This window comes from Salvelinus alpinus, chromosome 13 (assembly GCF_045679555.1).
Source record: "Salvelinus alpinus chromosome 13, SLU_Salpinus.1, whole genome shotgun sequence".
In the NCBI taxonomy this organism is placed as follows: Eukaryota; Metazoa; Chordata; class Actinopteri; order Salmoniformes; family Salmonidae; genus Salvelinus; species Salvelinus alpinus.
The window spans coordinates 26,649,180-26,675,572 of record NC_092098.1 but is presented as its reverse complement, the minus strand read 5'-3'; the positions used below and the strand labels follow the sequence as shown (position 1 = coordinate 26,675,572).

The window sequence follows — 26,393 nt, the reverse complement described above, 5'->3', positions numbered from 1 at the left end:
TAATTTGTAAATAAAGACAGTTTGTTATTGAGAATTATTTATATCTGGAGAAACCTAACTTGATTATTTAGCAGACATCACTTGCTTATATTCAGTCAACACATATCTTAAGAATATCATGGGATATTTTAACATTTTTGTTTCACCATGCTTGTCTCAGAGCAGCGCGAAACGGTGCTGAAAAAGACGTCCACAGCGGGAAGGCTATGTATTCCGTGTCCACTCCTGGTCTCTCTCTTCGGTTACACATCCTTGGAATAGTTCCAGAGTTCACAGGTGTGCCTGGCATGGATTGTGACTCCATGTCGTTCCTCGCCCTTTTCAACACGTCATTCTATATCATATACAGTGCCTTTGGAAAGTACTCGGACCCCGATACAGCCTTATTTTAAAATGTATTAAATAAATAAAAAATCCTCAGCAATCTACACACAATACCCCATAATGACAAAGTGAACAGGGTTTTAGAAATGTTTGCAAATGTATTCAAACCTGGCACCATCCCTACGGTGAAGCATGGTGGTGGCAGCATCAGGCTGTGGGGATGTTTTTCAGAGGCAGGGACTGGGAGACTAGTCAGGATCGAGGGAAATATGAACGGAGCAAAGTACAAATAACCCTTGATGAAAACCTGCTCCAGAGCACTCAGGACCTCAGACAGTCTCTGAATGTCCTTGAGTGGCCCAGCCAGAACCCAGACTTCTCTGGAGAGACCTGAAAAAAGCTGTGCAGCAACTCTCCCCATCCAACCTGACAGAGCTGGATTGGATCTGCAGAGAAGAATGGGAGAAACCCCCAAATACAGGTGTGCCAAGCTTGTAGCGTCATACCCAAGAAGACGATGCTCTAAATCACTGCCAAAGGTGCTTCAACAAAGTACTGAGTAAAGAGTCTGAATACTTACATAAATGTGATATTTTTACTTTGTCATTATGGGGTATTGTGTGTAGACTGATGAGGGAAAAAACTATTTAATACATTTTAAAATATGACTAATGTAACAAAATGTGTGTGTACGCACGGGTGTACTTTGACTTCTGCTTAATGTCTTCCACTAACATATGTACTAAATGAGTTAACCTATTCATACAGTTACGTAAGTAAAATGCACATTACAAATTATTTTATCCAATTTAAAATAGAGATTAAAACATTGCTTCTGACAAAACATTACACAGTCACAAAGGCACAGAACACCATAGTAAGTGAAACACTGTACTAACTGTGAATCACAGCAGTGTGCTCTGTCACGGAGTGGTGTTGTATCACGAGGAGCCCTAACTCCTTTAGAGACCTTCCTTATGAGGGACAGAACACTGCTAACCCAATCAGATTAAACGGAAGCCTTCCCTTACCCAATCAGAAGAAACGGCCCCACCCTCTCCACACTCTGGGGATTAATGAGCAGAGTAATGCAGGAAAGAGACTGGACCTAATGTGAGATATTACATCCCATTAACACTCACTCACTGATACTACACTGTCTGCTTACACACAGACAGAGAGAGAGACGCAGAGGGGGAGAAAGAAAAGACAGGAGGGACATAGGGAGAGGAAGAGGGGGGGAAAGAGTGGAGGAGGGAGGGACACTATTTTAAAGTCCCCTTAATTGAGTCAAGTCAAAACTCTACAGTCCATGAACATTCAAACCTCTGAAATCATGCACCAACGCGCTCATGTGTACCAGCATGGGTACAGCAGTTTGAAAGGGTTTAAAAGGACAGCTCCAGATCCCCTTCATCGTCAACAGAGCACAACACCCCCTGAATGAGAGAAGCGAAGTGAAGAGGAGAGACGAAAAGAGAAGAGAAGAGGAAAGGAGAAGAGAGAAAAGAGGAGAGAAGAGGAGATGAGAGAAAAGAGAAGGAGAGAAGAGAAGGAGATGAGAGAAAAGAGAAGAGTAGGAGCAGACTAGGGACTAATGGCTCGGCAGAACCTGGTCTAATTGAATGTTTATCCTAGAGGGGTATAGACTGTAGATTGAACAGAAGCAGAGTTTGAACAGAGGAATGTGATACCACCATATCTACTTGTGCTTCATTTTACTGCAACAAGGTGAATAGTCAGTGATTTTAACAGTGATTTTATTGGAACTAGACTAAGTTGTCCTCCAACTTCCTGTTCTTCAATCCTTCTTGGGACTCACGGGGTGCAGGTTTGTATTACAACGCAGTACTACTAAGGCTGCATTTAGACAGGCAGCCCAAATCTGATCTTTTTTTCACTAATTGGTCATTTGACCAATCAGATCTGAAAAAAGCCAACGTGAAAAGATCTGATGTGATTGGTCAAAAGAACAATGAGTGGGAAAAAGATTACAGAAACAGAATTGGGCTGCCTGTCTGCACGCAGCCTAACACACCTAATTCACTAAATCTAGGGCTTGATAATGAGTTGATGGATTGATAGGTTGATTTGATTGATTGATTGCCAGTCTTACCAGTTTCTTGAAGAGGTGTCCGACTGCGACCTTCTCATCCCACTGTTGTATGTGAGGGAGGAGGGCATCGTAGAACTCCTTGTGGATCTCAAAGATGTCCTGGATCTTATAGAAGATGGTCTCTACCTGCTGTATGGTCAGCACCGGCTGGGACGTGGTGGCTGTCGCCTTCAGGGGGCGCATGGGCTGCACTCACACACACACACACACACACACACACATTCAGTAGAGAGTTAATATATGTGTAATATGTGTATGTCTGTAAACAAGCACTGACACTTTCAACAGATAAATAATCATTATCCTGGGCAGTGGTCAGCAGATAAATAATCATTATCCTGGGCAGTGGTCAGCAGATAAATAATCATTATCCTGGGCAGTGGTCAGCAGTGTAGTCCTTTCGTGACATTAGGGCGCTGCAGCATGACTAAAGACTGGAGAACACAGGACAGCTGTTCCTTCCAGCACGGAGGGAAACACCGCTCTGAACAGACCACGATTACAGACCGGAAAAAACATCCAAAAACGTTGGTAAAAAACGTCTGTGAGCTTTATGTACTACAGTGAGATCACAGCTCTCTGAACTCTTATCTGGACTTGATAAGCCTGGGATCATCCATCTCTTCCCTCCAATCAAAACAGAATCACATCACCAGGTCAGGTCACTCATCTCCACATCCAGGTTGAAAATCAGTGTCATAACAATAGCATCACTATTCAAAAATGATGAATAAGCTTAGAGTACATCATATTCACAAATGATGATGCTATGGCCGAAATACACTTGTTTTGACCCATTGACATAACCATGAGTTATTCACAGGCTTATGCGGTGTTCAGGTAGGTAACACCACCTTGGCAGGACGAAGCCGGATGGCTTTGTTTTCATTGAGACAGAGGCGGACAGCAGAGTGTCTGTCTGAGCAGAGCAGCGCTGGTGGAGGACCAAACCAGATAAACACAACCACCATTCATTACCATCACCTCTCAACCAGGAAACGGACCCAGACCGTCCGGGCCCACTGGACTTTATCAGGACAAACACACACGTGTCAAACAGCCTCAACCCTAGCACTGCAGGAAGATAAGCATTAGGTTTACAGCTGGGAGGAACCAGGCTCTACTGGAGGTTGGGGAGGTTGTGGTCTTTAAAACCATTCTGACAAACTGGATATTGGACCCTGTTCAGTGCTTAATGTCATGATGTTGCTCATGATGTGATGTAAGAAAGCTGCACTTAACATACATTCCTGCAGAGAGAGACAGGATGTGACATCATGCTGCAGTTGCATCACGCTGCAGTTGCACAGTCATTGTAATTTTCTGTCTCGGGAAACGTTTGGCCTTGTCCTGTTCTAAATGTGACTGACCTCTAACCACTAATAGCACTCCGAGAGATAAGTATTGGGCTTCTTGAAAACACATAGTGCTTTTGGAAACCCAGTCTCCGGTGCGGCTCTAATTGGAGCCACTGGCCTGAGGGGCTAACTCTGTCCTGTACTGTCCCATACAGACAGCACTATTAAGAAGTGCGTGTGTGCGTGTGTGTCACCAGTAGCAGAGCCTCCAGCTGGTTGATGTAGATCTCCTCACTGGCCAGGAAGCCAGACAGAACCAGTTTCTTCATCTCCAAACCCTTCTCTATGTGCCCCTGCAGAGAGACAGGAGAGAGAGAGAGCACAACAGAGACAGGAGAGAGAGCGCAACAGAAACAGGAGAGAGAGAGCGCGCGACAGAGACAGGAGAGAGAGAGCGTGAGACAGAGACAGAGACAGGAGAGAGAGAGAGAGCGCAACAGAGACAGGAGAGAGAGAGAGCGACAGAGACAGGAGAGAGAGAGAGCGTGAGACAGAGACAGGAGAGAGAGAGAGCGTCAGACAGAGACAGGAGAGAGAGAGAGAGCGTCAGACAGAGACAGGAGAGAGAGAGAGAGCGTCAGACAGAGACAGGAGAGAGAGAGAGAGCGTCAGACAGAGACAGGAGAGAGAGAGAGCGCGCGACAGAGACAGGAGAGAGAGAGAGCGTGAGACAGAGACAGGAGAGAGAGAGAGCGCAACAGAGACCGGAGAGAGAGAGAGAGAGCGCGCGACAGAGACAGGCGAGAGAGAGAGCGACAGAGACAGGAGAGAGAGAGAGAGAGAGAGCGTGAGACAGAGACAGGAGAGAGAGAGCGTGAGACAGAAGAGAGAGAGAGAGAGCGCGCGACAGAGACAGGCGAGAGAGAGAGCGACAGAGACAGGAGAGAGAGAGAGAGAGAGCGACAGAGACAGGAGAGAGCGCGACAGAGAGGAGAGAGAGAGAGAGAGAGAGAGAGATGGATGTCAGTCATACATAATACCACATACAGTATGTGAAAACGGTGATGGCAGGGCATGGTGGAGGAAAATGGTTAACTCTGCTGCTTAATTAACTCTGATAGTAAACACATTGGCAGTTAGCTCACAGCCATGTGCACAAACACTGAGTGGGGTCTGTTTCAGAGGATGGAAAGTACTCAAGTCTTGAAGGGAAAAAGCTATACTTGGTGTGTCTGAGCTGTGTATGTAGCTTGCATTACTTTTTGTATTTGTTCAAGAGAGTAGAGGTCGACCGATTATGATTTTTCAACGCCGATACCGATACCGATTATTGGAGGACCAAAAAAAGCAGATTTTTAATGTATTTATTTGTAATAATGACAATTACAACAATACTGAATGAACACTTATTTTAACTTAATATAATACATCAATAAAATCAATTTAGCCTCAAATAAATAATGAAACATGTTCAATTTGGTTTAAATAATGCAAAAACAAAGTGTTGGAGAAGAAAGTAAAAGTGCAATATGTGCCATGTAAAAAAGCTAACGTTTAAGTTCCTTGCTCAGAACATGAGAACATATGAAAGCTGGTGGTTCCTTTTAACATGAGTCTTCAATATTCCCAGGTAAGAAGTTTTAGGTTGTAGTTATTATAGGAATTATAGGACTATTTCTCTCTATACGATTTGTATTTCATATACCTTTGACTATTGGATGTTCTTATAGGCACTTTAGTATTGCCAGTGTAACAGTATAGCTTCCATCCCTCTCCTCGCCGCTACCTGGGCTCGAACCAGGAACACATCGACAACAGCCACCCTCGAAGCAGCGTTACCCATGCAGATCAAGTTGAACAACTACTCCAAGTCTCAGAGCGAGTAACGTTTGAAACGCTATAAGCGCGGACCCCGCTAACTAGCTAGCCATTTCACATCGGTTACACCAGCCTAATCTCAGGAGTTGATAGGCTTTAAGTCATAAACAGCTCAATGCTTGAAGCATTGCGAAGAGCTGCTGGCAAAACGCACGAAAGTGCTGTTTGAATGAATGCTTACGAGCCTGCGGGTGCCTACCATCGCTCAGTCAGACTGCTCTATCAAATCACAGACTTAATTATAACATAATAACACACAGAAATACGAGCCTTAGGTCATTAACTTCTCTGGGGCAGGTGGGACGCAAACGTCCCACCGGCCAATAGCCAGGGAAAATACAGCGCGCCATATTCAAATAACATGATATAAAAATCAAACTTTCCTTAAATCACACATATAAGATACCAAATTAAAGCTACACTCGTTGTGAATCCAGCCAACATGTCAGATTTCAAAAAAGCTTTTCGGCGAAAGCATAAGATGCTATTATCTGATGATAGCACAAAAGTAAACAAAGACAGAGAAGCATATTTCCTCACTGCAAACACGATACAAAACGCAGAAATAAAATATAAATCATGCCTTACCTTTGACAAAATTCTTTTGTTGGCACTCCAATATGTCCCATAAACATCACAAATGGTCCTTTTGTTCGATTAATTCCGTCGATATATATCCAAAATGTCAATTTATTTGGACCGTTTCATCCAGAAAAACACAGCTTCCAACTTTCGCCAAGTCACTACAAAATATATCAAAAGTTACATGTAAACTTTACCAAAACATTTCAAACTACTTTGGTAATACAACGTTAGGTATTTTTAAACGTTAATAATCGATCAATTTGAAGACGGGATGATCTGTGTTCAATACAAAAAGAAAACAATCTGACGCAACTTTTTTCGTAACGTGACTCTCTCAAAATATTTACTTCATGTGACCCTCATTTACGATAGCCCTACTTCTTCACTACACAACGGAATAACCTCAACCGATTTCCAAGGACTGGTGACATCCAGTGGAAGCGGTAGGAACTGCAAGCAAGTCCATTAGAAATCTGGTGTCTCTAAAAAATCTAATTGAAAAGACAGTGACATCAAAAAAATACAAATTCTGAATGGTTTGTCCTCAGGGTTTTGCCTGCTACATAAGTTCTGTTATTCTCACAGACATGATTCAAACAGTTTTAGAAACTTCAGAGTGTTTTCTATCCAAATCTACTAATATGGGATGAGTAGCATAGGGGATGAGTAGCAAGCAGTTGAATTTTGGCATGCTATTTTTCCCGAAAGTGAAAATGCTGCCCCCTGCCCTCAAGAAGTTTTAATATGGTAGAATCCGGAAACTATCATCTCGAAAACAAAACGTTTATTCTTTCAGTGAAATACGGAACCGTTCCATATTTTATCTAACGGGTGGCATCCATAAGTCTAAATATTCCTGTTACATTGCACAACCTTCAATGTTATGTCATAATTACGTAAAATTCTGGCAAATTAGTTCGCAATGAGCCAGGCGGCCCAAACTGTTGCATATACCCTGACTCTGCGTGCAATGAACGCAAGAGAAGTGACACAATTTCCAAATATGCAGGTTTAAAAAATATATACTTCTGTGTATTGATTTTAAGAAAGGCATTGATGTTTATGGTTAGGTACATGTTGGAGCAACGACAGTCCTTTTTCGCGAATTCGCACCGCATCAATTGTATGCAACGCAGGACACGCTAGATAACCTAGTAATATCATCAACCATGTGTAGTTATAACTAGTGATTATGATTGATTGATTGATTGTTTTTTATAAGATAAGTTTAATGCTAGCTAGCAACTTACCTTGGCTTCTAACTGCATTCGCGTAACAGGCGGGCTCCTCGTGAGGCAGGTGGTTAGAGCGTTGGACTAGTTAACTGTAAGGTTGCAATATTGAATCCCCGAGCTGACAAGGTAAAAATCTGTCGTTATGCCCCTGAACAACGCAGTTAACCTACTGTTCCTAGGCCGTCATTGAAAATAAGAATGTGTTCTTAATGACTTGCCTAGTTTAATAAAAGGTGTAAAAAAAAATTTTTTTAAAGGGTGTCCAAAAATACTGATTTCCGATTGTTATGAAAACTTCAAATCAGCCCTAATTAATCGGCCATTCCGATTAAACGGTCGACCTCTACAAGAGAGGCCATTTTTCTTGTGCCCTCGCCTCCCACAATGAGTCATGGGCACTGGCAGGCATAGGGTAGTCGAGTCCAAGTGGAGGTGTTTGTTTTGGCCCTGAAAGACAGTGAGGGAGGAGGTTGAAAGAGAGAATGAGAGGGAGTGTGTGTGTGTGGACAAGGAGCTGGGCAGGATGAGACACGCCTTCTTAAAGTAGGACCAGGGGAGCTCACCCTGTCTGTTGTCCTCCTTAAAACACAGACCAGGGGAGCTCACCCTGTCTGTTGTCCTCCTTAAAACACAGACCAGGGGAGCTCACCCTGTCTGTTGTCCTCCTTAAAACACAGACCAGGGGAGCCTTTCAAAACCACACCCACCCAGAGAGCACAATGTCAGTTACAGCCTTAGACAGCTGCTTTTGTGTTTTCAAAGGGCTCAGTTCTGACAATGCAAACCAATATTACAAATGTTAGCCTGTAAGCCAGTTCCTTCCCACTCATGTTGTTCTCAGGGTTGAATGAGCTCATGTAGTTTTGGTATGAATACTAGTTTGTGTGAAAGGAGAAGAGGAGAACACTCAGTCAGATAGCTTTTATTAATAAAATACTCTGTTTATTGTAATACCAATAATGTCTGGAAAGACAAGTCAAGGGTTAATTTCCCTTTGGGAAACATGATTACATAAAAGGTACAGTTGTTGTATTACTCCAGTCTTGGGGAAGTCCCTCACAGAAAACTGATATCCTGTTAACCAATTGTAGAGGCTGTTGAGCTCTCCCATTGATATTACTGTAATGTATTCACATTAAGCCTTATGAAAACAACGGACTGTGTTCTCCTAACATCTGTAGATGAAACGCTCCAACAGGGTCCAGTAGTAGAATGTACTATTATAGTGTACTGCAGTGGAGGTCGGCGCCGTTCAACATGAGAGGATGAGACATCTCTTTCTCAACATGGCCTTATTTCTATTACAGAATATTGGATGACTGTCATGCATATTAGAAATCACCCAGCTCAATGTAACAGCGATGGGTTCAGGCTACCACATGATACTCAAATGTTCCCTGTACCCATCATGAGGTTGCTTCAACCTAGCCTATGAATGAAAGGTTACAAGTTTACAACGTAGGTCAAATTTGAGTAATCAAGGTGACAGACAGTAGATTACGTATTCAATAATGCCTTGCACACTCTTGCCTGCATCTAGCTGATCTAGGGTGTAATCATTGGTCCAACAGTTGCAAACGAGAGTTTCTATTGGACAAATTCAGGTATGTTTGTCCCCGTTTCGTTCCGTTTGCTTCCTTTTTTAGAAACATTTTGATTATGTTTTTTTCAACAGAATCGGCACAATGAATACACCCCTGATCACACGTAAACACAGATCACTTTCATAGCAGCCACATACAAACAGCTCGCTGACTATATAATTATTTCTCGCATCTATCTACGCGCTGTCCTCCTCTCACCTTTTCCCCTTTGTTTGTGGACTTCAGTGCACAACACATCAGCTGTCTGTGACCAGGCAAAAAAAAACTTTCCAAGCCAAACCTTCATATCATGACCGCTAACCACTACACACAGCCTACATCATTGTCACGTCAGTCAGCATAGCTACAAGAACAAACACATTAGTAAACCCGCTAGAACCATGCAGTTCACTGTACAGTCAGCAGCAAGCAGTTACACCGGTGGGCCCTGGTGGCAATACATTTCAATTGAGTTGGAAGAGCTCCCTCCTCTGAGGAGCCTGGTGAACTCTCTCTCACCATTACCTATAGGACTCAAGGGTCAACTGCACGACCAAGCACACAAACTAGGATAACACGCAAAAGAATCCTCCCTCTTTGATAAGGTGTCCCATATGTGTCTTATAGTGCTTCCACACTCACCATGGTTGACATATAGCTGCTATAAACAGGTGTAACAGCCTGTATAAGAGCAAACAGACAAACAAATGATTGGCTATATGGAAATCATAACCTTTGATACCATCTGACAACTGTTGCAGAGGCTTTCTACTGAGAATGTGAGGCAGAACTCTGTCTCTGTGTGTGTGTGTGTGTGTGTGTGTGTGTATGTGTGTATATATGTATGTATATATATGTATGTGTATATATATATATATATATATATATATATATATATATATATATATATATATATATATATATATAGAATGAGTGGAAGTGGCTGTCTGGAGGATACCAAAGGGCAGACAAAGCGGGAGATGGATTAATTATTAACAGGAGCAGATCCTTCCCATGATGTCAGCAGGCAGAGCAGAGCCCGATAAGACGAGGGCAGGAAGGAGAGTTAAGGAGTGCACACTGTACACTCTCCATATTAACCCCAATGACCTCACAGATCCCACTTTCCAAAACCAATGGCATCACAGTGACGGGACATGAGAGGTTCCACTTCCACTGTCAAGGGCAGGATGTCTTACTGGCTAGTAGAGGCCATCCAACATAAAATAGACAACCATCAGTACTTGTCAGGCAGCAGGACCTGAGACTTTACAGTCTCTCTCTCGGAGACCAGGTCCTACCAGGTCTCCGTTGTAACAGATTATCTCAATGAGACTAACCTGGATAAATAAAGCAGAACAAAACCCCCTTGACCATGAAGGAGTTCCTGTATTAACCCTGGCTGACATTACAACAGGTTGCCCAACACACTGCTGAAAGAAACAGGTGTTTCAGCTGGCCATGCTTTACTAAATGGATGTAATGAAACAGATACAGCCAGGACATACAGTAATAGTGTGATAACAGCAGGATTTACACCGGTTCACAACGCTGAGGCCGTTTGACAGGTTGGCTATTAATTAGGGCTTTTATTGTGCAGACAGACATCAGATGTGACTGAGCCACTGCAGGCTGACAGGCACTGCGATGTGACACACAGACAGAGACACAGTCAGTAGACTTATGTAATTCCCAGGCCCAGCGTGAAGTAGTGGTGTAATGGAGAGTTTGCCACATTACAGGTAAACATGTCACAGCTGGTTGAGGGAAGACAGGGGGGAAATGAAAACCTCTCCATGGGGGTCATCTCCTCCTCAACTACAGAGGGCTACTTATGTCAGTGTTGTATTGTGTTCCCAGCCAGGTCTTAAAGCTGTGACTCAGTCGCTATAGCTAAAGCAGCTGAGGATGTCTTAGTCAGTCCACCTCAACCTGTAGGAACACACACATACACACACCACAGTCAGCATGACGGACGTCACCGTTTCATTCTGACAGCATTAACTTCCTCTCGCTCGTTCTCCTTTTCCCTCGTTCCATTTCTCCTCTCGTCTCTCCAGCTCTCTCCTCTCTCCAGAGATAAATAGAACTTGACAGGCAGAGAGTAAATCTGGTTCAGAGAGCATGTCACCAGCCATCACGTTGAGGTGTCAATAGGAGCTCTCTGGCCAACACACACACACACGCAACCCTGTCACACACACACACGCAACCCTGTCACACAGACACACACACACTCACGCAACCCTGTCACACACACACTACCCTGTCACACACACACAACCCTGTCACACACACACAACCCTGTCACACACACACAACCCTGTCACACACACACACAACCCTGTCACACACACACACAACCCTGTCACACACACACACACACACACACACACACACAACCCTGTCACACAGGGGCGGCAGAGTAGCCTAGTGGTTAGAGCGTTGGGCTAGTAACCGAAAGGTTGCAAGTTCGAATCCCTGAGCTGACAAGGTAAAAATCTGTTGTTCTGCCCCCGAACAAGGCAGTTAACCCACCGTTCCTAGTCCGTCATTGAAAATAAGAATTTGTTCTTAACTGACTTGCATAGTTAAATAAAGGTAAAATTAAAAATAAACACACACAACCCTCACAGCAGAGGTCTACATACACAGCACCAGGCCGTCATTGTAAATAAGAATTTGCTCTTAACATTGTGAAAAGACACCAATAATACTTTTCACTCTGTTATTTTTAGCCAGTCACACAGTACAGACCAAGCCTGTCTATGAGTGAGTAAGCAGCGGTGCGTTGGCAGTTTCTTCCCCTGTCAAATCCTGTTTCCCTTCCTGTAGAGGGGCAGTGGTAGGCTGAGGACAAATCTAAAATAGTAGATTTATCCAAAACCCTATGTGGTCTAAAGTAGTACACTATATAGGGGATAGGATGCCATTGTGGATGCAACCTGAGACTCACCGTGAACTGCCTGTGGACAGGAGTCATCAGCATGCATCCTGGTGTTAGTGGACTCTCCAGGTCCATGTCTCCACACTCAAACACATCCTCATCTTCCAGCACTTTGTCCAAGTAACACAACACCTCCTCCTCCATGGTCCTCCTCACAGGGCCTAATCTCTCTCTCACTCTTTTGTTCTCTCCCTTCCTTCTTCAGGCGTCCCTGGGCCTGCCCAGGCACCGCAGGCCTTCCTCTACTGCAGCAAGCCAGTCTTGTCCTTCCTTCCTTCTGGGCCCACAACCCTCCTCAGCCCTGCTTGAAATACTCAACGTTCTACTGTTCTGTCTCTCTTTTTCCCTCTGTCTTTTTATTTTCTTCTTGTTTCTTATCTTTCTGTTGAGAGCCAGAGAGTCTTTAGCCGGAGCTCCACCTCATTCAGCTGTTCCTGGTGTTGTGTGCAGCACACACACACACACACACACACCTCGTAACACATACAGACATGAGCAGGGCGATAGCCCCGCCTACCTGCACCCCTCCCTCTCAGTCTTCGTGGTGTGTCACTGTTCCGCCTCCACTTCCTCACAGGGTGAACACTCCTCTCTCTCTGCCTCTGCCACTCAATTCAATTTCAATTTCATTTAAGGGGCTTTATTGGCATGGGAAATATATGTTTACATTGCCAAAGCAGGTGAAATAGGTAAACAAAAGTGAAAGAAACAATAAAACATACACAGTAAACACAACCGGCTGTGATTGTGCGCCGCCCTACGGGACTCACAATTGGCCCAGCGTCGTCCAGGTTTGGCCGGTGTAGGCCGTCATTGTAAATAAGAATTTGTTCTTAACTGACTTGCCTAGTTAAATGGCTAAATAAAAATTTAATTTAAAAAAAATCATAATATTGTGACAACAGGTCTCTCTCCCTCTCAATTCAATTCAATTTAAGGGTTTTATTGGCATGGGAAACATATGTTAACATTGCCAAAGCAGGTGAAGTAGATAATAAACTAAAGTGAAATAAACAATAAAATTGAACAGTAAACATTACACTCACAGAAGTTCCAAAAGATTAAAGACATTTCAAATGTCATATTATGTCTATATAAAGTGTTGTAACGATGTGAAAGTACAAAAGGGAAAATAAGCATAAATATGGGTTGAATTTACAATGGTGTTTGTTCTTCACTGGTTGCCCTTTTCTTGTGGCAACAGGTCCCAAATCTTGCTGCTGTGATGGCACACTGTGGTATTTCACCCAGTAGATATGGGAGTTTATCAAAATGGGGTTTGTTTTCAAATTCTTTGTGGATCTGTGTAATCTGAGGGAAATATGTGTCTCTAATATGGTCAAACATTGGGCAGGAGGTTAGGAAGTGCAGCTCAGTTTCCACCTCATTTTGTGGGCAATGTGCACATAGCCTGTCTTCTCTTGAGAGCCAGGTCTGCCTACGGCGGCCTTTCTCAATAGCAGGGCTATGCTCACTGAGTCTGTACATAGTCAAAGCTTTCCTTAAGTTTGGGTCAGTCACAGTGGTCAGGTATTCTGCCACTGAGTACTCTCTGTTTAGGGACAAATAGCGTTCTAGTTTGCTCTGTTTTTTTGTTAACTCTTTCCAATGTGTCAAGTAACTATCTTTTTGTTTTCTCATGATTTAGTTGGGTCTAATTGTGTTGCTGTCCTGGGGCTCTGTGGGGTCTGTTTGTGAACAGAGCCCCAGGACCAGCTTGCTTAGGGGACTCTTCTCCAGTTCATCTCTCTGAAGGTGATGGCTTTATAATTGAAGGTTTGCGAATCGCTTCCTTTTAGGTGGTTGTAGAATTGAAAGGCTCTTTTCTGGATTTTGATAATTAGTGGGTATCGGCCTAATTCTGCTCTGCATGCACAAGCATTTTGGTACACTCGAATTAATCTCTCTCTCTCTCTCTCTCTCTCTCTCTCTCTCTCTCTCTCTCTCTCTCTCTCTCTCTCTCTCTCTCTCTCTCTCTCTCTCTCTCCCCCGTCTCTCTCTCCCTCTCTCTCTCTCTCCTCTCTCTCTCCCGTCTCCCACTCTCTCTCTCTCTCTCTCTCTCTCTCTCTCTCCCGTCTCCCACTCTCTCTCTCTCTCCCCCGTCTCCCACTCTCTCTCTCTCTCTCTCCCCCGTCTCCCACTCTCTCTCTCTCTCCCGTCTCCCACTCTCTCTCTCTCTCCCGTCTCCCACTCTCTCTCTCCCGTCTCCCACTCTCTCTCTCCCGTCTCCCACTCTCTCTCTCTCTCTCCCGTCTCCCACTCTCTCTCTCTCTCTCCCGTCTCCCACTCTCTCTCTCTCTCCCGTCTCCCACTCTCTCTCTCTCTCCCGTCTCCCACTCTCTCTCTCTCTCCCCCGTCTCCCACTCTCTCTCTCTCTCCCGTCTCCCACTCTCTCTCTCTCTCCCGTCTCCCACTCTCTCTCCCCCGTCTCCCACTCTCTCTCTCTCTCCCGTCTCCCACTCTCTCTCTCTCTCCCCCGTCTCCCACTCTCTCTCTCTCTCCCGTCTCCCACTCTCTCTCTCTCTCCCCCGTCTCCCACTCTCTCTCTCTCTCCCCCGTCTCCCACTCTCTCTCTCTCTCCCGTCTCCCACTCTCTCTCCCCCGTCTCCCACTCTCTCTCTCTCTCTCCCCCGTCTCCCACTCTCTCTCTCTCTCCCGTCTCCCACTCTCTCTCCCCCGTCTCCCACTCCCTCTCTCTCCCCCGTCTCCCACTCTCTCTCCCCCGTCTCCCACTCTCTCTCTCTCCCCCGTCTCCCACTCTCTCCCGTCTCCCACTCTCTCTCCCCCGTCTCCCACTCTCTCTCTCTCCCCCGTCTCCCACTCTCTCCCGTCTCCCACTCTCTCTCTCTCTCTCCCGTCTCCCACTCTCTCTCCCCCGTCTCCCACTCTCTCTCTCTCTCCCGTCTCCCACTCTCTCTCCCCCGTCTCCCACTCTCTCTCCCCCGTCTCCCACTCTCTCTCTCTCCCCCGTCTCACACTCTCTCCCGTCTCCCACTCTCTCTCTCTCTCCCCCGTCTCCCACTCTCTCTCTCTCCCCCGTCTCCCACTCTCTCTCTCTCTCCCGTCTCCCACTCTCTCTCTCTCTCCCATCTCCCACTCTCTCTCCCCCGTCTCCCACTCTCTCTCTCTCTCCCGTCTCCCACTCTCTCTCCCCCGTCTCCCACTCTCTCTCTCTCTCCCGTCTCTCTCTCTCTCTCCCCCGTCTCCCACTCTCTCCCGTCTCCCACTCTCTCTCTCTCCCCCGTCTCCCACTCTCTCTCCCATCTCCCACTCTCTCTCTCTCTCCCCCGTCTCCCACTCTCTCTCTCTCTCCCGTCTCCCACTCTCTCTCTCTCTCTCTCCCCCGTCTCCCACTCCTTCTCTCTCCCCCGTCTCCCACTCTCTCTCTCCCGTCTCCCACTCTCTCTCTCTCTCTCTCCCGTCTCCCACTCTCTCTCTCCCGTCTCCCACTCTCTCTCTCTCCCCCGTCTCCCACTCTCTCTCTCTCCCCCGTCTCCCACTCTCTCCCGTCTCCCACTCTCTCTCTCTCCCCCGTCTCCCACTCTCTCCCGTCTCCCACTCTCTCTCTCCCCCGTCTCCCACTCTCTCTCTCTCCCCCGTCTCCCACGCTCTCTCTCTCTCCCCCGTCTCCCACTCTCTCTCTCTCCCGTCTCCCACTCTCTCTCTCTCTCCCGTCTCCCACTCTCTCTCCCCCGTCTCCCACTCTCTCTCCCCCGTCTCCCACTCTCTCTCTCTCTCCCCCGTCTCCCACTCTCTCTCCCGTCTCCCACTCTCTCTCTCTCTCCCCCGTCTCCCACTCCCTCTCTCTCCCCCGTCTCCCACTCTCTCCCGTCTCCCACTCTCTCTCCCCCGTCTCCCACTCTCTCTCTCTCCCCCGTCTCCCACTCTCTCTCTCTCCCGTCTCCCACTCTCTCTCCCCCGTCTCCCACTCTCTCTCTCTCTCCCGTCTCCCACTCTCTCTTTCTCTCCCCCGTCTCCCACTCCCTCTCTCTCTCTCTCCCCCGTCTCCCACTCTCTCTCTCTCTCCCGTCTCCCACTCTCTCTCTCTCTCCCCCGTCTCCCACTCTCTCTCTCCGTCTCCCACTCTCTCTCTCTCTCCCCCGTCTCCCACTCTCTCTCTCTCTCCCCCGTCTCCCACTCCCTCTCCCCCGTCTCCCACTCTCTCTCTCTCCCCCGTCTCCCACTCTCTCTCTCTCTCCCCCGTCTCCCACTCTCTCTCCCCCGTCTCCCACTCTCTCTCTCTCTCCCGTCTCCCACTCTCTCTCTCTCTCTCCCGTCTCCCACTCTCTCTCTCTCTCCCCCGTCTCCCACTCCCTCTCTCTCTCTCTCCCCCGTCTCCCACTCCCTCTCTCTCTCTCTCCCCCGTCTCCCACTCTCTCTCTCTCTCCCGTCTCCCACTCTCTCTCTCTCTCCCCCCCGTCTCCCACTCTCTCTCTCTCCCCGTCTCCCACTCTCTCTCTCTCTCCCCCGTCTCCCACTCTCTCTCTCTCCCCCGTCTCCCACTCTCTCTCTCTCTCCCCCGTCTCCCACTCTCTCTCTCTCTCCCCCGTCTCCCACTCTCTCCCGTCTCCCTCTCTCTCTCTCTCTCTCTCCCGTCTCCCACTCTCTCTCTCCCGTCTCCCACTCTCTCTCTCTCCCCCGTCTCCCACTCTCTCTCTCTCCCCCGTCTCCCACTCTCTCCCGTCTCCCACTCTCTCTCTCTCCCCCGTCTCCCACTCTCTCCCGTCTCCCACTCTCTCTCTCTCTCCCCCGTCTCCCACTCTCTCTCCCGTCTCCCACTCTCTCTCTCTCTCCCCCGTCTTCCACTCTCTCTCTCTCCCCCGTCTCCCACTCTCTCTCTCTCTCCCCCGTCTCCCACTCTCTCTCTCTCTCTCCCGTCTCCCACTCTCTCTCTCTCCCCCGTCTCCCACTCTCTCTCTCTCCCCCTTCTCCCACTCTCTCCCGTCTCCCACTCTCTCTCTCTCCCCCGTCACCCACTCTCTCCCGTCTCCCACTCTCTCTCTCCCCCGTCTCCCACTCTCTCTCTCTCTCCCCCGTCTCCCACTCTCTCTCTCTCTCCCCCGTCTCCCACTCTCTCTCTCTCTCCCCCGTCTCCCACTCTCTCTCTCTCTCCCCCGTCTCCCACTCTCTCTCTCTCTCCCGTCTCCCACTCTCTCTCCCCCGTCTCCCACTCTCTCTCTCTCTCCCCCGTCTCCCACTCTCTCTCTCTCTCCCCCGTCTCCCACTCTCTCTCCCGTCTCCCACTCTCTCTCTCTCTCCCCCGTCTCCCACTCCCTCTCTCTCCCCCGTCTCCCACTCTCTCCCGTCTCCCACTCTCTCTCCCCCGTCTCCCACTCTCTCTCTCTCCCCCGTCTCCCACTCTCTCTCTCTCCCGTCTCCCACTCTCTCTCCCCCGTCTCCCACTCTCTCTCTCTCTCTCCGTCTCCCACTCTCTCTTTCTCTCCCCCGTCTCCCACTCCCTCTCTCTCTCTCTCCCCCGTCTCCCACTCTCTCTCTCTCTCCCGTCTCCCACTCTCTCCCCCGTCTCCCACTCTCTCTCTCCGTCTCCCACTCTCTCTCCCCCGTCTCCCACTCTCTCTCCCCCGTCTCCCACTCTCTCTCTCTCCCCCGTCTCCCACTCTCTCTCTCTCTCCCCCGTCTCCCACTCTCTCTCCCCCGTCTCCCACTCTCTCTCTCTCTCCCCCGTCTCCCACTCCCTCTCTCTCTCTCTCCCCCGTCTCCCACTCTCTCTCTCTCTCCCGTCTCCCACTCTCTCTCTCTCTCCCCCGTCTCCCACTCTCTCTCTCCGTCTCCCACTCTCTCTCTCTCTCCCCCGTCTCCCACTCTCTCTCTCTCTCCCGTCTCCCACTCTCTCTCTCTCTCCCCCGTCTCCCACTCTCTCCCGTCTCCCTCTCTCTCTCTCTCCCGTCTCCCACTCTCTCTCTCCCGTCTCCCACTCTCTCTCTCTCCCCCGTCTCCCACTCTCTCTCTCTCCCCCGTCTCCCACTCTCTCCCGTCTCCCACTCTCTCTCTCTCCCCCGTCTCCCACTCTCTCCCGTCTCCCACTCTCTCTCTCTCTCCCCCGTCTCCCACTCTCTCTCTCTCCCCCGTCTCCCACTCTCTCTCTCTCTCCCCCGTCTCCCACTCTCTCTCTCTCTCCCCCGTCTCCCACTCTCTCTCTCTCTCCCCCGTCTCCCACTCTCTCTCTCTCTCCCGTCTCCCACTCTCTCTCCCCCGTCTCCCACTCTCTCTCCCCCGTCTCCCACTCTCTCTCTCTCTCCCCCGTCTCCCACTCTCTCTCCCGTCTCCCACTCTCTCTCTCTCTCCCCCGTCTCCCACTCCCTCTCTCTCCCCCGTCTCCCACTCTCCCCCGTCTCCCACTCTCTCTCTCTCTCCCCCGTCTCCCACTCTCTCTCTCTCCCCCGTCTCCCACTCTCTCTCTCTCCCGTCTCCCACTCTCTCTCCCCCGTCTCCCACTCTCTCTCTCTCCCGTCTCCCACTCTCTCTCTCTCTCCCCCGTCTCCCACTCCCTCTCTCTCCCCCGTCTCCCACTCTCTCCCGTCTCCCACTCTCTCTCTCTCTCCCCCGTCTCCCACTCTCTCTCTCTCCCCCGTCTCCCACTCTCTCTCTCTCCCGTCTCCCACTCTCTCTCCCCCGTCTCCCACTCTCTCTCTCTCTCCCGTCTCCCACTCTCTCTCTCTCTCTCCCGTCTCCCACTCTCTCTCTCTCTCCCCCGTCTCCCACTCCCTCTCTCTCTCTCTCCCCCGTCTCCCACTCTCTCTCTCTCTCCCCCGTCTCCCACTCTCTCTCTCTCTCCCCCGTCTCCCACTCTCTCTCTCCGTCTCCCACTCTCTCTCTCCGTCTCCCACTCTCTCTCTCTCTCCCCCGTCTCCCACTCTCTCTCTCCGTCTCCCACTCTCTCTCTCTCTCCCCCGTCTCCCACTCTCTCTCTCTCTCCCCCGTCTCCCACTCCCTCTCCCCCGTCTCCCACTCTCTCTCTCTCTCTCCCCCGTCTCCCACTCTCTCTCTCTCTCCCCGTCTCCCACTCTCTCCCGTCTCCCACTCTCTCTCTCTCTCTCTCCCGTCTCCCACTCTCTCTCCCCCGTCTCCCACTCTCTCTCTCTCTCCCGTCTCCCACTCTCTCTCTCTCCCCCGTCTCCCCTCTCTCCCTCCCTCTCTCCCGTCTCCCACTCTCTCCCGTCTCCCACTCTCTCTCTCTCTCCCGTCTCCCACTCTCTCTCCCCCGTCTCCCACTCTCTCTCTCTCTCCCGTCTCTCTCTCTCTCTCCCCCGTCTCCCACTCTCTCTCTCTCTCCCGTCTCCCACTCTCTCTCTCTCCCGTCTCCCACTCTCTCCCCCGTCTCCCACTCTCTCTCTCTCTCCCCCCTCTCTCTCTCTCCCCCTCTCTCTCTCTCCCCCGTCTCCCACTCTCTCTCTCTCTCCCCCGTCTCCCACTCTCTCTCTCTCTCCCGTCTCCCACTCTCTCTCTCTCCCCCGTCTCCCACTCTCTCTCTCTCTCCCGTCTCCCACTCTCTCTCCCCCGTCTCCCACTCTCTCTCTCTCTCCCGTCTCTCTCTCTCTCTCCCCCGTCTCCCACTCTCTCTCTCTCTCCCCCGTCTCCCACTCCCTCTCTCTCCCCCGTCTCCCACTCTCTCCCGTCTCCCACTCTCTCTCTCTCTCCCCGTCTCCCACTCTCTCTCTCTCCCCCGTCTCCCACTCTCTCTCTCTCCCGTCTCCCACTCTCTCTCCCCCGTCTCCCACTCTCTCTCTCCCGTCTCCCACTCTCTCTCTCTCTCCCCCGTCTCCCACTCCCTCTCTCTCTCTCCCCCGTCTCCCACTCTCTCTCTCTCCCCCGTCTCCCACTCTCTCTCTCTCCCGTCTCCCACTCTCTCTCCCCCGTCTCCCACTCTCTCTCTCTCCCCCGTCTCCCACTCTCTCTCTCCGTCTCCCACTCTCTCTCTCTCTCCCCCGTCTCCCACTCTCTCTCTCTCTCCCCCGTCTCCCACTCCCTCTCCCCCGTCTCCCACTCTCTCTCTCTCCCCCGTCTCCCACTCTCTCTCTCTCTCCCCCGTCTCCCACTCTCTCTCTCTCTCCCGTCTCCCACTCTCTCTCCCCCGTCTCCCACTCTCTCTCTCCCGTCTCCCACTCTCTCTCTCTCTCCCCCGTCTCCCACTCCCTCTCTCTCCCCCGTCTCCCACTCCCTCTCTCTCTCTCTCCCCGTCTCCCACTCTCTCTCTCTCTCCCGTCTCCCACTCTCTCTCTCTCTCTCCAGTCTCCCACTCTCTCTCTCTCTCCCGTCTCCCACTCTCTCTCTCTCTCCCGTCTCCCACTCTCTCTCTCTCTCCCCCGTCTCCCACTCTCTCTCTCTCTCCCGTCTCCCACTCTCTCTCTCTCTCCCGTCTCCCACTCTCTCTCCCCCGTCTCCCACTCTCTCTCTCTCTCCCGTCTCCCACTCTCTCTCTCTCTCCCCCGTCTCCCACTCTCTCTCTCTCTCCCGTCTCCCACTCTCTCTCTCTCTCCCCGTCTCCCACTCTCTCTCTCTCTCCCCCGTCTCCCACTCTCTCTCTCTCCCCCGTCTCCCACTCTCTCTCTCTCTCCCGTCTCCCACTCTCTCTCTCCCGTCTCCCACTCTCTCTCTCTCCCCCGTCTCCCACTCTCTCTCTCTCCCCCGTCTCCCACTCTCTCCCGTCTCCCACTCTCTCTCTCTCCCCCGTCTCCCACTCTCTCTCTCTCCCCGTCTCCCACTCTCTCTCTCTCTCCCCCGTCTCCCACTCTCTCTCTCTCTCCCGTCTCCCACTCTCTCTCCCCCGTCTCCCACTCTCTCTCTCCCGTCTCCCACTCTCTCTCTCTCTCCCCCGTCTCCCACTCCCTCTCTCTCTCTCTCCCCCGTCTCCCACTCCCTCTCTCTCTCTCTCCCCGTCTCCCACTCTCTCTCTCTCTCCCGTCTCCCACTCTCTCTCTCTCTCTCCAGTCTCCCACTCTCTCTCTCTCTCCCGTCTCCCACTCTCTCTCTCTCTCCCGTCTCCCACTCTCTCTCTCTCTCCCCCGTCTCCCACTCTCTCTCTCTCTCCCGTCTCCCACTCTCTCTCTCTCTCCCGTCTCCCACTCTCTCTCTCTCTCCCGTCTCCCACTCTCTCTCCCCCGTCTCCCACTCTCTCTCTCTCTCCCGTCTCCCACTCTCTCTCTCTCTCCCCCGTCTCCCACTCTCTCTCTCTCTCCCGTCTCCCACTCTCTCTCTCTCTCCCCCGTCTCCCACTCCCCTCTCTCTCTCTCTCCCCCGTCTCCCACTCTCTCTCTCTCTCCCCCGTCTCCCACTCTCTCTCTCTCTCCCCCGTCTCCCACTCTCTCTCTCTCTCCCGTCTCCCACTCTCTCTCTCCCCCGTCTCCCACTCTCTCTCTCTCTCCCGTCTCCCACTCTCTCTCTCTCCCCGTCTCCCACTCTCTCTCCCGTCTCCCACTCTCTCTCTCTCCCCCGTCTCCCACTCTCTCTCTCCCCATCTCCCACTCTCTCTCTCTCTCCCCCGTCTCCCACTCTCTCTCTCTCTCCCGTCTCCCACTCTCTCTCTCTCCTCTCCTCCCCCGTCTCCCACTCCTCTCTCTCTCCCCCGTCTCCCACTCTCTCTCTCTCTCCCCGTCTCCCACTCTCTCTCTCTCTCCCGTCTCCCACTCTCTCTCTCCCGTCTCCCACTCTCTCTCTCTCCCCCGTCTCCCACTCTCTCTCTCTCCCCCGTCTCCCACTCTCTCCCGTCTCCCACTCTCTCTCTCTCCCCCGTCTCCCACTCTCTCTCCCATCTCCCACTCTCTCTCTCTCTCCCCCGTCTCCCACTCTCTCTCTCTCTCTCTCCCGTCTCCCACTCTCTCTCTCTCTCTCTCCCCCGTCTCCCACTCTCTCTCTCTCTCCCCCGTCTCCCACTCTCTCTCTCTCTCCCGTCTCCCACTCTCTCTCTCTCTCCCGTCTCCCACTCTCTCTCCCCCGTCTCCCACTCTCTCTCTCTCTCCCGTCTCTCTCTCTCTCTCCCCCGTCTCCCACTCTCTCCCGTCTCCCACTCTCTCTCTCTCCCCCGTCTCCCACTCTCTCTCCCATCTCCCACTCTCTCTCTCTCTCCCCCGTCTCCCACTCTCTCTCTCTCTCCCGTCTCCCACTCTCTCTCTCTCTCTCTCCCCCGTCTCCCACTCCTTCTCTCTCCCCCGTCTCCCACTCTCTCTCTCCCGTCTCCCACTCTCTCTCTCTCTCCCGTCTCCCACTCTCTCTCTCCCGTCTCCCACTCTCTCTCTCTCCCCCGTCTCCCACTCTCTCTCTCTCCCCCGTCTCCCACTCTCTCCCGTCTCCCACTCTCTCTCTCTCCCCCGTCTCCCACTCTCTCTCTCCCCCGTCTCCCACTCTCTCTCTCTCCCCCGTCTCCCACGCTCTCTCTCTCTCCCCCGTCTCCCACTCTCTCTCTCTCCCGTCTCCCACTCTCTCTCTCTCTCCCGTCTCCCACTCTCTCTCCCCCGTCTCCCACTCTCTCTCCCCCGTCTCCCACTCTCTCTCTCTCCCCCGTCTCCCACTCTCTCTCCCGTCTCCCACTCTCTCTCTCTCTCCCCCGTCTCTCACTCCCTCTCTCTCCCCCGTCTCCCACTCTCTCCCGTCTCCCACTCTCTCTCCCCCGTCTCCCACTCTCTCTCTCTCCCCCGTCTCCCACTCTCTCTCTCTCCCGTCTCCCACTCTCTCTCCCCCGTCTCCCACTCTCTCTCTCTCTCCCGTCTCCCACTCTCTCTTTCTCTCCCCCGTCTCCCACTCCCTCTCTCTCTCTCTCCCCCGTCTCCCACTCTCTCTCTCTCCCCCGTCTCCCACTCTCTCTCTCTCTCCCCCGTCTCCCACTCTCTCTCTCTCTCCCCCGTCTCCCACTCCCTCTCCCCCGTCTCCCACTCTCTCTCTCTCCCCCGTCTCCCACTCTCTCTCTCTCTCCCCCGTCTCCCACTCTCTCTCCCCCGTCTCCCACTCTCTCTCTCTCTCCCGTCTCCCACTCTCTCTCTCTCTCTCCCGTCTCCCACTCTCTCTCTCTCTCCCCCGTCTCCCACTCCCTCTCTCTCTCTCTCCCCCGTCTCCCACTCTCTCTCTCTCTCCCGTCTCCCACTCTCTCTCTCTCTCCCCCGTCTCCCACTCTCTCTCTCTCTCTCCCCCGTCTCCCACTCTCTCTCTCTCTCCCCCGTCTCCCACTCTCTCTCTCTCTCCCCCGTCTCCCACTCTCTCTCTCTCCCCCGTCTCCCACTCTCTCTCTCTCTCCCCCGTCTCCCACTCTCTCCCGTCTCCCTCTCTCTCTCTCTCTCTCCCGTCTCCCACTCTCTCTCTCTCCCCCGTCTCCCACTCTCTCTCTCTCCCCCGTCTCCCACTCTCTCCCGTCTCCCACTCTCTCTCTCTCCCCCGTCTCCCACTCTCTCCCGTCTCCCACTCTCTCTCTCTCTCCCCCGTCTCCCACTCTCTCTCTCTCCCCCGTCTCCCACTCTCTCTCTCTCTCCCCCGTCTCCCACTCTCTCTCTCTCTCTCCCACTCTCTCTCTCTCCCCCGTCTCCCACTCTCTCTCTCTCCCCCGTCTCCCACTCTCTCCCGTCTCCCACTCTCTCTCTCTCCCCCGTCTCCCACTCTCTCCCGTCTCCCACTCTCTCTCTCCCCCGTCTCCCACTCTCTCTCTCTCCCCCGTCTCCCACTCTCTCTCTCTCTCCCCCGTCTCCCACTCTCTCTCTCTCTCCCCCGTCTCCCACTCTCTCTCTCTCTCCCCCGTCTCCCACTCTCTCTCTCTCTCCCGTCTCCCACTCTCTCTCCCCCGTCTCCCACTCTCTCTCCCCCGTCTCCCACTCTCTCTCTCTCTCCCCCGTCTCCCACTCTCTCTCCCGTCTCCCACTCTCTCTCTCTCTCCCCCGTCTCCCACTCCCTCTCTCTCCCCCGTCTCCCACTCTCTCCCGTCTCCCACTCTCTCTCCCCCGTCTCCCACTCTCTCTCTCTCCCCCGTCTCCCACTCTCTCTCTCTCCCGTCTCCCACTCTCTCTCCCCCGTCTCCCACTCTCTCTCTCTCTCCCCCGTCTCCCACTCTCTCTTTCTCTCCCCCGTCTCCCACTCCCTCTCTCTCTCTCTCCCCCGTCTCCCACTCTCTCCCGTCTCCCACTCTCTCTCTCCCCCGTCTCCCACTCTCTCTCTCTCCCCCGTCTCCCACTCTCTCTCTCTCCCCCGTCTCCCACTCTCTCTCTCTCCCCCGTCTCCCACTCTCTCTCTCTCCCCCGTCTCCCACTCTCTCTCTCTCTCCCCCGTCTCCCACTCTCTCTCTCTCTCCCGTCTCCCACTCTCTCTCCCCCGTCTCCCACTCTCTCTCCCCCGTCTCCCACTCTCTCTCTCTCTCCCCCGTCTCCCACTCTCTCTCCCGTCTCCCACTCTCTCTCTCTCCCCCGTCTCCCACTCTCTCTCTCCCCCGTCTCCCACTCTCTCTCTCTCCCCCGTCTCCCACGCTCTCTCTCTCTCCCCCGTCTCCCACTCTCTCTCTCTCCCGTCTCCCACTCTCTCTCTCTCTCCCGTCTCCCACTCTCTCTCCCCCGTCTCCCACTCTCTCTCCCCCGTCTCCCACTCTCTCTCTCTCCCCCGTCTCCCACTCTCTCTCCCGTCTCCCACTCTCTCTCTCTCTCCCCCGTCTCTCACTCCCTCTCTCTCCCCCGTCTCCCACTCTCTCCCGTCTCCCACTCTCTCTCCCCCGTCTCCCACTCTCTCTCTCTCCCCCGTCTCCCACTCTCTCTCTCTCCCGTCTCCCACTCTCTCTCCCCCGTCTCCCACTCTCTCTCTCTCTCCCGTCTCCCACTCTCTCTTTCTCTCCCCCGTCTCCCACTCCCTCTCTCTCTCTCTCCCCCGTCTCCCACTCTCTCTCTCTCTCCCGTCTCCCACTCTCTCTCTCTCTCCCCCGTCTCCCACTCTCTCTCTCTCTCCCCCGTCTCCCACTCTCTCTCTCTCTCCCCCGTCTCCCACTCTCTCTCTCTCTCCCCCGTCTCCCACTCTCTCTCTCTCCCCCGTCTCCCACTCTCTCTCTCTCTCCCCCGTCTCCCACTCTCTCTCTCTCCCCCGTCTCCCACTCTCTCTCTCTCTCCCGTCTCCCACTCTCTCTCTCTCTCCCGTCTCCCACTCTCTCTCTCTCTCTCCCGTCTCCCACTCTCTCTCTCTCTCCCCCGTCTCCCACTCCCTCTCTCTCTCTCTCCCCCGTCTCCCACTCTCTCTCTCCTCCCGTCTCCCACTCTCTCTCTCTCTCCCCCGTCTCCCACTCTCTCTCTCCCCCGTCTCCCACTCTCTCTCTCTCTCCCCCGTCTCCCACTCTCTCTCTCTCTCCCCCGTCTCCCACTCTCTCTCTCTCCCCCGTCTCCCACTCTCTCTCTCTCTCCCCCGTCTCCCACTCTCTCCCGTCTCCCTCTCTCTCTCTCTCTCTCCCGTCTCCCACTCTCTCTCTCTCCCCCGTCTCCCACTCTCTCTCTCTCCCCCGTCTCCCACTCTCTCCCGTCTCCCACTCTCTCTCTCTCCCCGTCTCCCACTCTCTCCCGTCTCCCACTCTCTCTCTCTCCCCCGTCTCCCACTCTCTCTCTCTCCCCCGTCTCCCACTCTCTCTCTCTCTCCCCCGTCTCCCACTCTCTCTCTCTCTCTCCCACTCTCTCTCTCTCCCCCGTCTCCCACTCTCTCTCTCTCCCCCGTCTCCCACTCTCTCCCGTCTCCCACTCTCTCTCTCTCCCCCGTCTCCCACTCTCTCCCGTCTCCCACTCTCTCTCTCCCCCGTCTCCCACTCTCTCTCTCTCCCCCGTCTCCCACTCTCTCTCTCTCTCCCCCGTCTCCCACTCTCTCTCTCTCTCCCCCGTCTCCCACTCTCTCTCTCTCTCCCCCGTCTCCCACTCTCTCTCTCTCTCCCGTCTCCCACTCTCTCTCCCCCGTCTGCCACTCTCTCTCTCTCTCCCCCGTCTCCCACTCTCTCTCCCGTCTCCCACTCTCTCTCTCTCTCCCCCGTCTCCCACTCCCTCTCTCTCCCCCGTCTCCCACTCTCTCCCGTCTCCCACTCTCTCTCCCCCGTCTCCCACTCTCTCTCTCTCCCCCGTCTCCCACTCTCTCTCTCTCCCGTCTCCCACTCTCTCTCCCCCGTCTCCCACTCTCTCTCTCTCTCCCGTCTCCCACTCTCTCTTTCTCTCCCCCGTCTCCCACTCCCTCTCTCTCTCTCTCCCCCGTCTCCCACTCTCTCTCTCTCTCCCGTCTCCCACTCTCTCTCTCTCTCCCCCGTCTCCCACTCTCTCTCTCCGTCTCCCACTCTCTCTCCCCCGTCTCCCACTCTCTCTCTCTCTCCCCCGTCTCCCACTCCCTCTCCCCCGTCTCCCACTCTCTCTCTCTCCCCCGTCTCCCACTCTCTCTCTCTCTCTCCCCCGTCTCCCACTCTCTCTCCCCCGTCTCCCACTCTCT

The 26,393-nt window shown here is 52.7% G+C and overlaps 1 protein-coding gene across 7 annotated transcripts in view; it reads right to left on the bottom strand.

Moving 5' to 3' along the window:
- Nucleotides 1-26,393, bottom strand: part of LOC139537469 (active breakpoint cluster region-related protein-like) — a 237,901-nt gene that overhangs the window by 120,698 nt on the left and 90,810 nt on the right. For 4 of the 7 annotated variants that reach the window (XM_071338806.1, XM_071338807.1, XM_071338809.1 and 1 more), the window contains exons 3-4: nucleotides 3,993-4,091; nucleotides 2,441-2,626 (exon numbers count right to left, since the gene is read on the bottom strand). In XM_071338806.1, the coding sequence (XP_071194907.1) occupies nucleotides 2,441-2,626; nucleotides 3,993-4,091 (285 nt within the window). Of the gene's footprint in view, nucleotides 1-2,440; nucleotides 2,627-3,992; nucleotides 4,092-11,975; nucleotides 12,712-26,393 lie in introns of those variants that run through there. The other 3 variants (XM_071338813.1, XM_071338811.1, XM_071338814.1) reach the window with 3 other exon arrangements.